General features: G+C 46.4%; 2 protein-coding genes across 6 annotated transcripts; both read left to right on the top strand.

The window, feature by feature from the left end:
- Window positions 1-3092: 3092 nt before the first annotated feature.
- PIN1 (peptidylprolyl cis/trans isomerase, NIMA-interacting 1) lies at window positions 3093-15619 on the top strand. 2 transcript variants are annotated; one of them, XM_085045794.1, is made up of 5 exons: window positions 3093-3192; window positions 5786-5977; window positions 8995-9105; window positions 11692-11797; window positions 15344-15619. In XM_085045794.1, the coding sequence occupies exons 1-5, from the start codon at window positions 3135-3137 to the stop codon at window positions 15540-15542; spliced, it is 666 nt and encodes a 221-aa protein (XP_084901920.1). In that variant the 5' UTR covers window positions 3093-3134; the 3' UTR covers window positions 15543-15619. The 2 variants fall into 2 exon arrangements, with proteins under 2 accessions (XP_084901920.1, XP_084901921.1); XM_085045795.1 differs by lacking the exon at window positions 15344-15619 and having other exon boundaries at window positions 11692-12008.
- Window positions 12822-14643, top strand: LOC146422716 (uncharacterized). Of its 4 annotated transcripts, none has more exons than XM_085045800.1 (3): window positions 12822-13015; window positions 13109-13700; window positions 13752-14643. In XM_085045800.1, exons 2-3 carry the CDS (start codon window positions 13520-13522, stop codon window positions 13904-13906), a joined length of 336 nt encoding a protein of 111 aa, XP_084901926.1. In that variant the 5' UTR covers window positions 12822-13015; window positions 13109-13519; the 3' UTR covers window positions 13907-14643. The 4 variants fall into 4 exon arrangements, with proteins under 4 accessions (XP_084901926.1, XP_084901925.1, XP_084901923.1 ...); XM_085045799.1 differs by having other exon boundaries at window positions 13109-13769; window positions 13821-14643; XM_085045797.1 differs by having other exon boundaries at window positions 12824-13015; window positions 13167-14643.
- Window positions 15620-16288: the final 669 nt, after the last annotated feature.

Genomic DNA, 16288 nt, shown 5'->3' with positions numbered 1-16288 from the left:
TTTGTGGATTTTTGGGGACTTTTCATGGATTTTTGGGGAATTTTTTTATAATTCTGAAGATTTTTTTTAAATTTTATTTTTGTGGATTTTTGGGGATTTTTTGGTAATTTGGAAGTTTTTTTAATTTTAATTTTATTTTTGTTGATTTTTGGGGACTTTTCATGGATTTTTGGGGATTTTTTAATAATTTGGAGGATTTTTATATAAAATTTTATTTTATTTTTTGGTGGATTTTTTTGGGGACTTTGAATGGATTTTTGGCGATTTTTTTTTATAATTTGGAGGATTTTTAAAATTTTGTTTTATTTTTTGTTGGATTTTTGGGGACTTTGAATGGATTTTTGGGGATTTTTTAATAATTTAGAAGATTTATTTTGTGGATTTTTGGGGATTTTTTAGTAATTTGGAAGTTTTTTTAAATTTAATTTTTTTTTTTTTGTGGATTTTTGGGGACTTTTCATGGATTTTTGGGGATTTTTTTATAATTTGGAGGATTTTTATATAAAATTTTATTTTATTTTTTGGTGGATTTTTTTGGGGACTTTGAATGGATTTTTGGCGATTTTTTTTTATAATTTGGAGGATTTTTAAAATTTTGTTTTATTTTTTGTTGGATTTTTGGGGACTTTTCATGGATTTTGGGGGATTATTTTATAATTCTGAAGATTTAAAAATTTTTGTGGATTTTTGGATTTAATAATTTGGAGGATTTTTTAAAATTTTATTTTATTTTTTGTTGGATTTTTGGGGACTTTGAATGGATTTTTTGGGGATTTTTCTATAATTCTGAAGAATTTTGAAATTTTACTTTTTGTGGATTTTTGGGGACTTTGAACGGATTTTTGGGGATTTTTTTATTTTTAATTTTTGTGGGATTTTAATGCATTTCCTTGAGGGTTTTTGTGGGATTTTTTTTTTTTTTAAATTTTTGGGGATTTTGGGAAGAATTCCATGGAATTTTTTGGGAATTCTTGTGGATTTTCATGGATTTTCATGGATTTCCTCATCCTTTCAGCTCAAAAAAGGAGGAAAAATCCTCAAAACCGCAGAGCTGCTGCTCGAAATAGGGAAAGAAAAATCACAAAAATTGGGAATTATCCCCAAAAATTGGGAATTGTCCCCAAAGAAAGTTGGAATTTGCCCCCAAAAATTGGGAATTTCCCTCCAAAAGAGTTGGAATTACTCCAAAAAACTTGGAATTATCCCCAAAAATTGGGAATTACCCCCAAAAAATCGGAATTACCCCAAAAAATCTTGGAATTGCCCCTCAAAAATTGGAATTACCCCCCAAAAATTGGAAATTTACCCCCCAAAAATTGGAATTACCCCAAAAAAATTGGGAATTTCCTCCCAAAAATTGGGAATTGCCTCCCAAAAAATTGGAATTGCCTCCCAAAAAAAGTTGGAATTTCCTCCCAAAAAATGGGAATTATCCCCCAAAAAAATGGAATTACCTCCCCAAAAATTGGAAATTTACCCTCAAAAAGAGTTAGAATTTCCTCCCAAAAATTGGGAATTATCCCCCAAAAGAGTTGGAATTACCCAAAAAAACTTGGAATTACCCCCCAAAAATTGGGAATTACCCCAAATAATCGGAATTATCCCCCCAAAAACCAGAATTTGGCAACAAACCCCTCAACTCCCGGGGCTCAGCCACCCGGCAGCGTCACCGGATTTGGTCACCTCCAGGTCATCCCAGCACAAATTCCTGCTTTTCCCGCCCGGAATTCCCGAGGATTTGGGATCCAAACGATCCCAAACGACCCCAAATCGCTCCCAGCAAACACCCGCCGCCGCCATCTTGCCGTTGCTAACAACAAACGCCGTTGCTATGCAACACTTCCGGGAACGCCGAGAGCCACTTCCGGCTCTCCGTGACGTCACTTCCTGCCCCCCGCCGGCTGAGGGGAGCTGGAGGTACCGGAGAGGTTTCTGAGGTACCGGAGAGGTTTCTGAGGTACCGGAGAGGCTCCTGAGGTACCGGAGAGGTTCCTGAGGTACCGGAGAGGTTTCTGAGGTACCGGAGAGGCTCCTGAGGTACCGGAGAGGTTCCTGAGGTACCGGAGAGGTTTCTGAGGTACCGGAGAGGCTCCTGAGGTACCGGAGAGGCTCCTGAGGGCCCCGGAAGGCTCCGGACGTACCGGAAAGGCTCCGGAGCCACCGGGAGACCACTGAGGGGTTCGGGAAAGGCTCCGGAGGTACCGGAAAGGCTCCGGAGGGCCCCGGAAGGCTCCGAAGGCACCGGAAGACCACTGAGGGCCCCGGAAAGGCTCCGGAGGCACCGGGAGGCTCCTGAGGGCCCCGGAAGTACCGGAGAGGTTCCTGAGGTACCGGAGAGGTTCCTGAGGTACCTGAGAGGTTCCTGAGGTACCGGAGAGGTTCCTGAGGTACCGGAGAGGTTCCTGAGGGCCCCGGAAGGTTCCGGTGGTACCGGAAAGGCTCCGGAGGGCCCCGGAAGGCTCCGAAGGCACCGGGAGACTCCTGAGGGCCCTGGAAAGGCTCCGGAGGCACCGGGAGACTCCTGAGGGCCCCGGAAGTACCGGAGAGGTTCCCGAGGCACCGGGAGGACCCTGAGGGGTCTCGGGAAGTCTCCGGAGGTCCCTGGGGAGGCTTCGCACCCCGAGCCCTCATCCCCGCAATTCCCCGACCTCGCTCGCCGTTCATTCCTGCTGCGGATGAGACCCACGGCGGCGCTCCCGGTGTCCGCCGGTACCTCCCGTTATCTCCGCCATTCCCGGTTCTCGCCCTCCCACCTGCGCTGTGAGCGAACCGGCGCCGCGCTGAGGCTCCAAACCGGCCGTGCGCCTCCTGGAGCTTTGGATTTATTGGCAATAAAGCTGGTTGTGGAGTCTCCGGTGGTTCCGCGGCTCCGCTGGGGATGTTTACCGGAGCTTTGAGTTCGCGCTAATGTTGTCCCCGCGCGGCCACCGTCCCGCCGCTCCGCCTCACGCGGCCGCGGCGCCCCTTCGGGCTTCACCGCGCGCTTGATTGACGGGCGGCTCCACCAATGGCAGCGCGCGGAGGACGGCGCGGGTTCTCTGCCGACCAATGGGAGCGCGGGAGGGTCGCCTAGCCCCGCCCTCCCCGCGCGCCGGCGGGGGCGGGCCGAGCGGGCCGGGCTCAGGGAAGGGAAGATGGCGGAGGAGGAGAAGCTGCCCGCGGGCTGGGAGAAGCGCATGAGCCGCAGCTCCGGTGAGGGCCTGAGGGCGAGGGGCGGCCGGGGGGCACCCGGCGGGCGCGGGGAGGGGGCGGCGGGAGCGGGGGAGATGGGGAGGGGGCGCGGCTGGGCCTGGCGGGGCTGAGGGGGCGTGAGGGGGCGGGCGGGGAGCACCTGCGTGAGGGGAATTTGGGGATGGGGGTCACCCGCATGGGGGGCAGAGCCGCCGTGAGGGGGATTTTGGGGGGTCTTCGCTTCAGGGAGGGGCGGGCAGCCGATTGAGGGGAGTCCTGAGGGGCTGTCCCCTCAGTGAGGGGGTCTTGAGGGGGACATCGCCTCAGGGAGGGAGAGACATCCAACTGGGGGGAATTTGGGGGTGGTCGTAGCTTCCGTGAGGGGAATTTGGGGCGAAATCACCCAGCTGAGGGGGTCTTGAGGGGGACATCGCCTCAGGAAGGGAGGGACATCCTAACTGAGGGGGGGGACGCCTTCGTGAGGGAAATTTGGGGGGAAATCACCCAATTGAGGGAATTTGGGGAAAATCACCCCAATTAGGGAATTTGGGTGAAAAACCTCGTGAGGGAATTTGGGGAAAATCACCTCAGGAAGGAAATTTGAAATCACTTCAATTAGGGGAATTTTGGGGGAAATCTCCTTCGTGAGGGGAATTTGGGGGGAAATCACCCTCATGAAGGGAATTTTGGGGGAAAATCACCTCAATTAGGGGAATTTGGGGTGAAATAACCTTCGTGAGGGGAATTTGGGGGGAAAATCACCTCAGGAAGGGAAATTTGGGGTGAAATCACTTCAATTAGGGGAATTTGGGGGGAAATCACCCTCGTGAAGGGAATATGGGGGGAAATCACCCTCATGAAGGAAATTTGGGGGGAAATCACCCTCATGAGGGGAATTTGGAGGGAAATCACCCTCATGAGGGGAATTTGGAGGGAAATCACCCTCATGAGGGGAATTTGGAGGGAAATCACCTCCATTAGGGGAATTTGGGGGGAAATCACCTCCGTGAGGGGAATTTGGGGGCAAAACCACCTCCGTGAGGGGAATTTGGGGGGAAATCACCTCAGGGAGGGAAATTTGGAGGGGAAATCACCTCAATTAGGGGAATTTGGGGGCAAATCACCCTCATGAAGAGAATTCGGGAGGGAAATCACCTCCGTGAGGGGAATTTGGGTCAAAATCACCCAACTGAAGAGAATTTGGGGGGAAATCATCCTCATGAGGGGAATTTGGAGGGAAATCACCCTCATTAAGGGAATTGGGGGGAAAAATCACCCAATTGAGGGGTATTTGGGGTGGAAATCACTTCAGTGAAGGGAATTTGGAGGGAAACCACCTCAGTGAGGGAATTTGGTGGGGAAATCACCTCAATTAGGGAATTTGGGGGAAATCACCTCAGTGAAGGGAATTTGGGGGAAAATCACCTCAGTGAGGGAATTTGGGAAAATCACCTCAGTGAGGGAATCTGGGGGAAATCACCCTCATGAGGGGAATTTGGGGGGGAAATCACCTCAATTAGGGGAATTTGGGGGGAAATCACCTCAGTGAGGAGAATTTGGGGGGAAATCACTTCAGTGAAGGGAATTTGGGGGAAAATCACCTCAGTGAGGGGAATCTGGGGGGAAATCACCTCCGTGAGGGGCTGAGGATGAGGAGGTTTTGGGGGACAGAAGCTGATTTTTGGGAGCCACAAAGCACCATTTTGCTCCAGAAAGCCGGGGTTTGGAGTCAAGAACCCTATTTTGGGGCAAAAATCCGTGGCTTTGGGGTCAGGACGTGGTTTTGTGGTCAGAAAGGTGGGTTTGGGGTCAATAAGATGGGTTTTGGGGTTAATCGATTGGTGATCAATAACTGATACCGATCAATAACCCTCAGGGTGGGTGTATTCCTTCAACCACCTGATCGACACGAGCCAGTGGGGCCTATCAATGGATTTTTGGGCTTTATAAACTGTTGTTTTGGTGCCGATCAATAACCAATAACCGATCAATAACCAATACCGATCAATAACCCCCCAGGGAGGGTGTAGTACTTCAACCACCTGGCAAACGCCAGCCAGAGGGGTCGATGAGCTGCTTCGGGGGGTCTATAACCTGTATTTTTGATACCAATCAGTAACTGATCAGTGATCAATAACCGATACTGATCAATACCTCCCCAGGCAGGGTGCACTACTTCAACCACCTGGCGAACGCCAGCCAGTGGGATCTCTGAGGTGGTTTCTGGGATCACTGTAACCTGTTCTATGTTCCCAATCAATAACCGATCAGTGATCAATAACCAATACTGATCAATAACCTCCCAGGCAGGGTGTACTACTTCAACCACCTGACAAACGCCAGCCAGGGAGGTCCATCAGTGGCCATTTGGGGTGGATAAACTGGGGTTTCAGTGTCGATAACCTGGTTTTATGTTCCCAATCAATAACCGATAACGGATCAATAACCAATACCGATCAATAACCCCCCAGGCAGGGTGCACTACTTCAACCACCTGACGAATGCCAGCCAGGGGGGTCACTGAGGTGGTTTCTGGGATCACTATAACGTGTTTTACGTTACCAATCAATAACCAATAACCAATCAATAACCGATACTGATCAATACCCCGCAGGCAGGGTGTACTACTTCAACCACCTGACGAACGCCAGCCAGTGGGAGCGGCCCAGCGGCGTGTCGCGCTCGGAGCCGGGCCGAGTGCGCTGCTCACACCTGCTGGTGAAGCACAACCAGTCGCGGCGTCCCTCCAGCTGGCGGCAGGACAGGATCACCCGCACCAAGGAGGAGGCACTGGAGCTCATCAACGGTGCGGATTCGGGGTTAAATCTGGGAATTCGGGGAGTTTGGGAATTCTGGGAATGGGATCTGGGGGTTTGGGATCAATGGGATCAATGGGGTGTGGGATTTGGGCAGAGCTGGCAGCAGGACAGGATCACCCACACCAAGGAGGAGGCACTGGAGCTCATCAACGGTGCGAATTTGGGGTTAAATCCGGGAAGTTTGGGAATTCTGGGAATGGGATCTGGGGGTTTGGGATCAATGGGATCAATGGGATGAGGGGTTTGGGCAGAGCTGGCGGCAGGACAGGATCACCCGCACCAAGGAGGAGTCACTGGAGCTCATCAACGGTGCGAATTTGGGGTTAAATCCGGGAATTTGGGGAATTCTGGGAGTTTGGGAATTCTGGGAATGGGATCTGGGGGTTTGGGATCAATGGGATCAATGGGATGTGGGGTTTGGGCAGAGCTGGCGGCAGGACAGGATCACCCGCACCAAGGGGGAGGCACTGGAGCTCATCAACGGTGGGAGTTTGGGAATAAATCTGGGAATTTGGGGAGTTTGGGAATTCTGGGAATGGGATCTGGGGGTTTGGGAATTTGGGAATGGGATCTGGGGGTTTGGGATGGATGGGATGAGGGGTTTGGGCAGAGCTGGCGGCAGGACAGGATCACCCGCACCAAGGAGGAGGTGCTGGAGCTCATCAATGGTGCGAATTCGGGAAGAAATCCGGGAATTTTGGGAATTTGGGAATGGGATCTGGGGGTTTGGGATCAATGGGGTGTGGGGTTTGGGCAGAGCTGGCAGCAGGACAGGATCACTCAATCCAAGGAGGAGGCGCTGGAGCTCATCAATGGTGGGAGTTTGGGAATAAATCCGGGAATTTGGGAATTCTGGGAATTTTGGAACTTGGGAATGGGATCTGGGAGTTCCAAGGGATTTGGGATCAATGGGGTGAGGGATTTGTGGGATTTGATATCAGTGTGTTTATGTGTAATTTCCGTTCATTAATATATGTGGAGATGTGTTCATAATGCTGGTCGGAGCTCATGTATGGCAAGTGGGGATCCCAGGAATTCTGGAATGAAATCCAGGAATTTGGGAATGAAATTTGGGAATTCCAGGGGGTTTGGGATCATTGGGATGTGGGGTTTGTTACATTCTTTAGATATATATTTTTATATAATCTGTGGTTATTAATGTCTATAATTATTCATCAATAATCCTGTGTGGAGCTCATCAGCGGCAAGTGGGGATGGCAGAAATTCTGGGAATGAAATCCAGGAATTTGGGGATGAAACCCGGGAATTCTGGAGGATTTGGGATCGCTGGGATGTGGGGTTTATGGGGTTTTATACAACACATTTCTGGATAATTTAATTGTTGTTGAATTCTATAATTTATAGTGAATTGATATAAATGCACTGGGTGTGGTCTGTGGAGCTCATCCATGGCAAGTGGGAATTCTGGGAATGGGAATTCCCATGGGATTTGGGATCAGCTGGGATTGAGGGATGTGGTTCATTCCTGTAAATGTACTTTATAAATCTATTTTTTATCAATTTTTAATGTCTGTGTTTATATATAAATAGATACAGAGTAATTTATATTTATATATGGAAGTGATTCCCAGGAGAGGGAATTCAGGGATTTGGGATAGTTGGGATTCAGGGATGTGGTTTTGTATTTTTGGTATCATTTTAATATAATTTAATATCCTTTTGATATAATTTTGACATATTTATAATTCTGTCTGTATTAAGCTTTTCATTGACACTTAAAGAAATTTGGGATTTGATCCCAAATTGGAATTCCAGCTTCCCAAATCCTCTCCATTCCCACTGGGAGCTTCTCCAGACCCAAAATAATTATCCCAAATTATCCCAAATTATCCCAAATTATCCCCATTTCCCCCCTAAATTCCCTCTAAAATCCCCTTTTCCCCTCTTTTCCTCTTTCATCTCTCCATAAATTAAATTCTCCTGGAATTCCCGAGGATCTGGGGATTTTTCCAGGATTTTTTCAGGCTGGAATTCCCAGTTTTTTCCCCTCCCTAATCCAATCTAGGTCATTCCTGAGCTGCTGCTCTTCGCTTTTCACTTCCAATTAATCCCACAGAGCTTCAAACGCTCGGAAAAATCCCAAATTAACTCCAAGCTCCTCCTTCTCCCAGGATATTCCTTTGCCCTCTGCTCTCCCCCCACCTCCATTCCCGGGATTTTCACCCAAATTCCTTCTTTTCCCTTCTTGTCCTCCTTTTTGTGCCCCAATTCCTTGGAAAAACAGCCCAAAGTTCCATCCCTGGCAGCTTCCTGGGCAGAATCCCCCAGGATAAAACCCCCAAATTCCCCAATTTCCCAGGATTCAGCCCCAAAATTTCCCAGCATAAAACCCCAAAATTCCCCAATTCCCCAGGATTCAGCCCCAAAATTCCCCAATTTCTCAGGATAAAACCCAAAAATTCCACCATTTCTCAGGATAAAACCCCCAAATTCCCCAATTTCCCAGGATAAAACCCCAAAATTCCCCAATTCCCCAGGGTAAAACCCCAAAATTCCCCAATTTCCCAGGATTGAGCCCCAAAATTCCATCATTTCCCAGGATAAAACCCCAAAATTCCCCAATTTCCCAGGATTGAGCCCCAAAATTCCACCATTTCCCAGGATAAAACCCCAAAATTCCATAACCTCCTGGAATTAAACCCCAAATTCATCCCTGAAATCTTCTTTTCCCCCAATCCGCTGGGATTCATCCCAAAATTCCCTCCCTTGAAGGTTCTTATCCCCAATTTCCCCCATTTTGAGGGAAAATAAATCCCTGAAATGGTGATTTTTGAGGAAAAAACCCCTGGAAATGGTGGTTTTTCTGGAAAAAAATCCCTGGGGATGCTGGAATTTTGGGAAACCCCTGAAAATTGTGGTTTTTTGGGATGTTTTTGGGGTGTTTTGGGGTCTCTCTCTCCTTTCCCGAGGGATTTGCAGCATCCAGAGAATTCCTGGGATGTTTTTTTTCCCTAATCCTGGTTTTTTTTCTCTGATTTTCCAGGTTACATCCAGAAGATCAAATCGGGAGAGGAAGATTTTGAGTCTTTGGCTTCTCAGTTCAGCGACTGCAGCTCGGCCAAGGCGGGAGGAGACCTGGGAGCTTTCGGGAGAGGTGAGGGATTGTCCCAAAAAATCACTGAATCCAGGGATTGTCCCAAAAAACCCAGGAGTTGATCCCAAAAAATCACCAAATCCAGGCATTGATCCCAAAAAATCACCAAATCCAGGCATTGATCCCAAAAAATCCAGGGAGTTATCCCAAAAAATCATCAAATCCAGGGATTGATACTGAAATATCACCAAATCTAGGGATTGATCCTGAAAAATCCAGGGCTTGATCTCAAAAATCCAGGGGTTGATCCCAAAAAATCACCAAATCCAGGGAGTGATCCCAAAAAATCATCAAATCCAGGGAGTGATCCCAAAAAATCACCAAATCTAGAGAGTGATCCCGAAAAATCACCAAATCCAGGGATTGATCCCAAAAAATCATCAAATCCAGGGATTTATCCCAAAAAATCCAGGGGTTGAGCCCAAAAAATCATCAAATCCAGGGGTTGATCCCAAAAAATCATCAAATCCAGGGGTTTATCCCAAAAAATCATCAAATCCAGAGATTGATCCTGAAAAATCACCAAATCTAGGGAGTGATCCCGAAAAATCCAGGGGTTGATCCCAAAAAATCACCAAATCTAGGGAGTGATCCCAAAAAATCACTGATTCCAGGGACTGATCCCAAAAAATCACCAAATCCAGGGAGTTATCCCAAAAAATCCAGGGAGTTATCCCAAAAAATCACTGATTCTAGGGATTTATCCCAAAAAGTCTGCTTATTCCAGGGATTGATCCCCAAAAATCATCAAATTGAGGAATTTATCCCAAAAAAACCCATCAATTCCAGGCATTTATCCCAAAAAAATCACTGATTCCAGGGATTTATCCCAAAAAATCATCAAATCCAGAGATTTATCCCCAAAACCACCCAGCTTGGGGTTTTATTTCCCCAGAAACTTCCCAACATTAAAGTGTAAAAAATTGGAATAAATTCCTCCAAAAAACGATGTTGGGAAAGATTTTTTCCATGGTTTTTGATGGATTGGGTTTGGAATGACACCAAAACTGCTGGATTTTTCCTTAAAAATAAGATTGCTGAGTTTGGGAGGAAAAATTTGGGAATTAAACACTTTTTTTGGTGGATTTTCCACCTTTTTTCACAGTCATTCCCCACAGGGAAGGGAAATCCCAAATTCTGTCCTGTTGGCAACTGAAATGTCCCAAAATTGCCCCAAATCTCCTCAAAACCTTGGAATTTCTTGGGAAAAGGGGAAAAAAAAAAAGCTCTTGCCAGGGAGGAATAAATTATTTTATTGATTTTATATGATTCTTAGATTTATTTATTAGTTTTTTGTGGTTTAGGCTTGATTATAGTTTATTTTATATTATTTATAATAAGGTCTATTTTATGATTTATCATTTATTTCTAATATTATTCTAGAAATAATCCAATTTTTTCTTGGAAGTCAAACCCCAAAATCCCAGGAACTCTGAGAGGAAAATCCCAAAATTTTCCCCTTACCAAACCACTTCTTTTTGGTGATTTCATCCCTTTTTGGGGTTAAAAATCACAATTTTTGCTATTTAATCCCTTTTTGGATTAAAACCCAGAATTCCAGTTGTTTCCTCCGATAAAAAATGGGATAAAAAAAGGACATTTTCTGGATTTTGGGGTGTTTTATGTGGTATTTTGGGTATTTTTAAACTCAACTCCTTGCAGAGCGACTGGAAAATTGATATTTTTTTAATTCTCTGCGCCAAAATCCCAAGAAATTCCATGAAATTTTGTTCCCACTAGATGGCAGTGCCTCCCTCCTTCCACCCCCTCATTCCTGCTTTTTTTTTGGGCTAAAAATCACAGTTTTAGTCATTTTTTGGTCGTTTTCTTAGCACTGGGAGCTTTGGTTCTTCTAAATTAAAAATCTTAAATTATTAAAAATGAAATGATGGAAATTCGACTGAAAGAAATCCTGGAGGAGGAAACAGGAGTTTGGAAATTCCCCAAAATCCTTGTTTTCTCGTGGGAATTGCAGGGAAATTCCCCAAAATCCTTGTTTTCTTGTGGGAATTGCAGGGAAATTCCCCAAAAATCCATGTTTTTTCATGGGAATTGCAGGGAAATGCCCCAAAATTCTTGTTTTTTGTGGGAATCATGGGGAAATGCTGGGATTTTGATGGGAATTCTGGGGAAAACACCCCAAACTCCATGTTTTTTCCCGGGAATCAGGTGTCAAACACCCCAAACTTTGGGATTCTGACAGAATTTGGGATTCTGCTCTGGGATTCTGATGAGATTTTGGGTTCTGCTCTGGGGTTCTGACAGTTTTTGGGGTTCTGCTCTGGGATTCTGAGGGGATATGGGATTCTGCTCTGTGATTCTGATGGGATTTGGGATTCTGCTCTGGGATTCTGAGGGGATTTGGGGTTCTCCTCCGGGATTCTGATGAGATTTTGGGATTCTGCTCTGGGATTCTGAGAGGAGTTCGGGCTGTACTCTGGGATTCTGACAGGATTTGGGGTTGTGCTCCGGGATTCTGACAGTTTTTGGGGTTGTGCTCCGGGGTTCTGACGGGATTTGGGGTTCTGCTGTGGGATTTTGGGTTCTGCTCTGGGGTTCTGACAGTTTTTGGGTTGTGCTCCCCAGGGCAGATGCAGAAGCCCTTCGAGGACGCGTCGTTCGCGCTGCGCGCCGGCGAGATGAGCGGCCCGGTGTTCACCGACTCGGGGATCCACATCATCCTGCGCACCGAGTGAAGTGCCTTGGGGCCCAGGGGCGGGAATCCCGGGAAATCCAGGAATTCCAGGAAATCCAGGAATCCCGGGAAATCCGGGAGAGAAACCCTCAGGAATTCCGGGAGAGAAACCCTCGGGAATTCCGGGAAATCCAGGAGAGAAACCCTCAGGATATCCGGGAATTCCAGGGGAGAAATCCCGGGAATTCTGGGGAGAAACCCTCGGGAATTCCAGGAAATCCAGGAAACAAGTCCTGGGAATTCCGGGAGAGAAACCCTCGGGAATACTGGGAAATCTGGGAGAGAAATCCTGGGAATTCCGGGAGAGAAACACTCGGGAAATCCGGGAGAGAAATCTTGGGAATTCCGGGAATTCCGGGAGAGAAACCCTCGGGAACCATCAGCCGCGGGACTCCAGCCTGCCCCGCACTCCACACCACAAACTCCAGACCTTCCTCCTGATCCCACTGAACCTCCGGCATTCCACACGGGAAAACCCCAAAACGGGCAGGAAAACCCCAAAACGGGCAGGAATGGCCCCGGAATGGCCCCAAAATGGGCGGGAATTGCCCCAAAATGGGCAGGAATTGCTCCAAAAGGGGTGGAAAAACCCCAAAAGGGGCAGGAAAACCCCAAAACAGGTGGGAATGACTCCAAAATGGGTGGGAATTGCCCCAAAATGGGCGGGAATTGCCCCAAAACGGGCAGGAAAACCCCAAATGGGTGGCGCTGGTGTTCCCTGGGTGGGACAATCCAGGGGAATTCCGAAGGTTTTGGGGAATGTCGGCTGGCTGTCCCCAAATTCCCAGAATTCCCTGCCGTGGTGGCAGTGGTGATGGCCTTGGGGACAGTGACAGCCTGAGCCATGGCGGCCATGGCAGTGGTGACAGTGACGGTGACAGTGATGACAATGGGCAGTGGGGACAAGGACTGTGACAATGGTGGTGATGACTGACAGTGACATCGACCAGTGATGATGTCATTGACTGACAGTGAGGACAGTGAGGACAGTGACCAATGACAATGATGACAATGGTGACAATGGTGGCAATGATGACAGTGAGGACAGCGATGACAATGGTGACAATGATGACAGGACAATGACCAATGACAATGGTGACAATGATGACAGTGAGGACAGTGACCAATGACAGTGGTGACAGTGAGGACAGTGAGGACAGTGACCAATGACAGTGGTGACAGTGAGGACAGTGAGGACAGTGACCAATGACAATGGTGACTATGGTGACAGTGAGGACAGTGAGGACAATGACCACAATGACCAATGACAATGACACTGATGACAGTGAGGACAGTGACCAATGACAGTGGTGACAGTGAGGACAGTGAGGATAATGACCAATGACAATGGTGACTATGGTGACAGTGATGATAGTGAGGACAGTGAGGACAATGACCAATGACAATGGTGACTATGGTGACAATGATGACAGTGAGGACAGTGAGGACAATGACCAATGACAATGGTGACAACGATGACAGTGAGGACAGTGACAACGATGACGATGATGACAGTGATAACAATGACTGTGACAATGACATCGGCCAGTGATGAAGATGATGACAATGACAGCGATGACATGACAGCGATGATGATGATGGTGACAGTAACATTGACCTGTGATGAATATGATGACAATGACAAAGATGACATGACAGTGATGATAATGATGATGATGATGATGATGATGATGATGGTGACAATGACATCGGCCAGTGATGAAGATGATGGCAGTGACTGTGACAATGATGACAGTGATGACCATGATGACCATGACAGTGATAATGATGGTGACAATGACATTGGCTAGTGATGAAGATGGCGACAGTGACAATAATGACGATGACAGTGATGATGATGATGATGACATTGATGAAGATGATGACATCGGTGAAGATGGTGACAGTGACAGTGACAACGATGACATTGACAGCAATGATGATGATGAAGATGATGACATTGGAGATGGTGACAGTGACAGTGACAACGATGACATTGACAGCAATGATGATGATGAAGATGATGACATTGGAGATGGTGACAGTGACAACGGTGACAATGACAGCGACAACAGCTGCCCAGTGCCAATGGTGGCCAACAGGTGACAATGACAATGACAGTGACAACGATGATGACAACGGTGACTGTGGTGACAATGACAATGGTGATGATGATGATGACACAGTGATGATGATGATGATGATAGAACAACGACAGTGACAACGATGACAACAATGACAACGATGACAACGCCACCGAGGGCAATGACAATGACACTGACAATGTCACCAATGTCACCAATGCCACCCCGAGGTGACACAGCCCCTCCCTGCACGTTTATTTAACTCATTCCTGCTCTTTTCTCCCCAAAATTCCCTCCATCCGGGCAGAACTGCCCCACTCAGGCCATTCATTCATTAGCCTTTAATTCATTAATTAGCCCTTAATTCATTCATTAACATCAACCCAGGCAGCTCCCTCCGTCCGAATTCTCCCGGGAATTTCCCTCCTTGGCCTTCCAGCCTTCCAAACTCCATTCATTTTTGGGGCAAATTCCTGGGAATTTGGGAAATCGGGAATTTGGGAAATTCTTTTTCCCGCCATTCCGGGGTTGTGGATTCCCAATTTGGGGTAAAAAACCTTAAATTTGGGGTTGTTCTCCCGAGGTTTTTCCTTCCCCTCGTCGTTTTCCGGTTCGCGTCGCTTCCGTTGGAGAAACAAAAATCCCCCAAAATCCCCAAAATCCCCCAAAATCCCCCAAATCCCAGCTTGGATCCGTGCAGAAACCACGAAGCTGTAAAGCCCCTGCTCTTCCTGCAGAAATAAATCCTCTCCAGTGGAATTCCTGGGAATTCTTTCTCCTTCTTTCTCCCCTAATTTCTCTGGGAATCACCGAAAAAAAGGAAAATTTTGGAGGTTTTTTTTGGTGGGTTTGGAGCTTAAAGTGGGGAGGGGAAAAAAAAAAAGGTTTGAATTGGAGTTAAATTGGGAATTTTTAATTATTTTTTTTTTTATCCTGGTTTTTTGGTTGGGTTTTCTGGGATTTGTTTAATAGGGAATGTGGGATTTATTTAATGAGAAAAATGGGATTTATTAATAGGAAATGTGGGATTTTTTAATAGGAAATATGGGATTTATTTAATAGGAAATACAGGATTTATTTAATGAGAAAAATGGGATTTATTAATAGGAAATACAGGATTTATTTAATGAGAAAAATGGGATTTATTTAGTAGGAAATGTGGGATTTTTTAATAGGGAATATGGGATTTGTTTAATGAGAAAAATGGGATTTATTAATAGGAAATATGGGATTTATTAATAGGAAATACAGGATTTATTAATAGGAAATACAGGATTTATTTAATGAAGAAATGGGATTTATTAATAGCAAATATGAGATTTATTTAATAAAAATGCAATTTTTTTCCCCCCAAAATTCCCATTTTCCAGCCGGAAAAAATCCAAATCTCCTCCCCGTGATCCCCAAAAATCCCAAATCCCGAATTCCTCTCACTTTCCCTTTTTCCTGGTTATTCCAGGCGAAAATCCCGGAGCAAAGTTGGTTGCCATGGTTACGACTCCATTAAAAACCTCCCGAATTCCAGCGGGAAAATCACCTGGAATAGCAGAGGGAAGTCAGGAGGTAAACCCAGGGAAGCTGAGGTGTGGAAATTCGGGAATTCCCAAAAAAATTTGGGGTTTTTTTCCCGGGATTTGGAGCAGGAAAAAGCGGGATGAGGCTCAGGTTTGTTGGGAATTACCCAAATCCGGGTTTTTTTTTTGGGAATTCCCACCTTCCAAAGGTTTAGGGATTTGGAAAAACCATCCGGGATTTTTGGGATATTTTTTGGAATATTTTTCCATAAAAAATCCGTGAAGAACAAGGGATTTTTGGGGGGAAAAAAAAATGAGGATTTTTGGGGCAAAAATGGGGAATTGCTGTGGGATTAGATTGGGGTTTCCATGGGATGGAGGGATTGGGGATTTTGGGGTGGAAACCCCAAATTTGGGGATCCCAAATGCCTTGGGATGATCCTGATCCCAAATTGATCCCAAATCGATCCCAAACTGATCCCATTGATCCCAAATTGATCCCAAACTGATCCCAAACTGATCCCATTGATCCCAAATCGATCCCGTTGATCCCAAATTGATCCCAAATTGATCCCAAACTGATCCCAAACTGATCCCAAACTGATCCCAAACTGATCCCAAACTGATCCCAAATTGATCCCAAATCGATCCCAAATTGATCCCAAATTGATCCCAAACTGATCCCAAATTGATCCCAAACTGATCCCAAACTGATCCCAAATTGATCCCAAATCGATCCCATTAGACCCAAATTTATCCCAAACTGATCCCCCAAATTCCAAATCCCCAAATCCACACAAATTCCCCCCAAATCTCCCCAAATCCTTCTCCCCAAATTTCCCAAAAATCCCCCAGCCCGGGGAGGTTATAGGGCCAACGGGACGTCCCCA

The sequence above is a fragment of the Lichenostomus cassidix genome, unplaced genomic scaffold (genome assembly GCF_008360975.1).
Source record: "Lichenostomus cassidix isolate B80296 unplaced genomic scaffold, HeHo_3.0 HiC_scaffold_39, whole genome shotgun sequence".
NCBI lineage: Eukaryota > Metazoa > Chordata > Aves > Passeriformes > Meliphagidae > Lichenostomus > Lichenostomus cassidix.
Note: the sequence above shows the minus strand (reverse complement) of the source record. Positions and strands in the feature narration are given on the sequence as shown.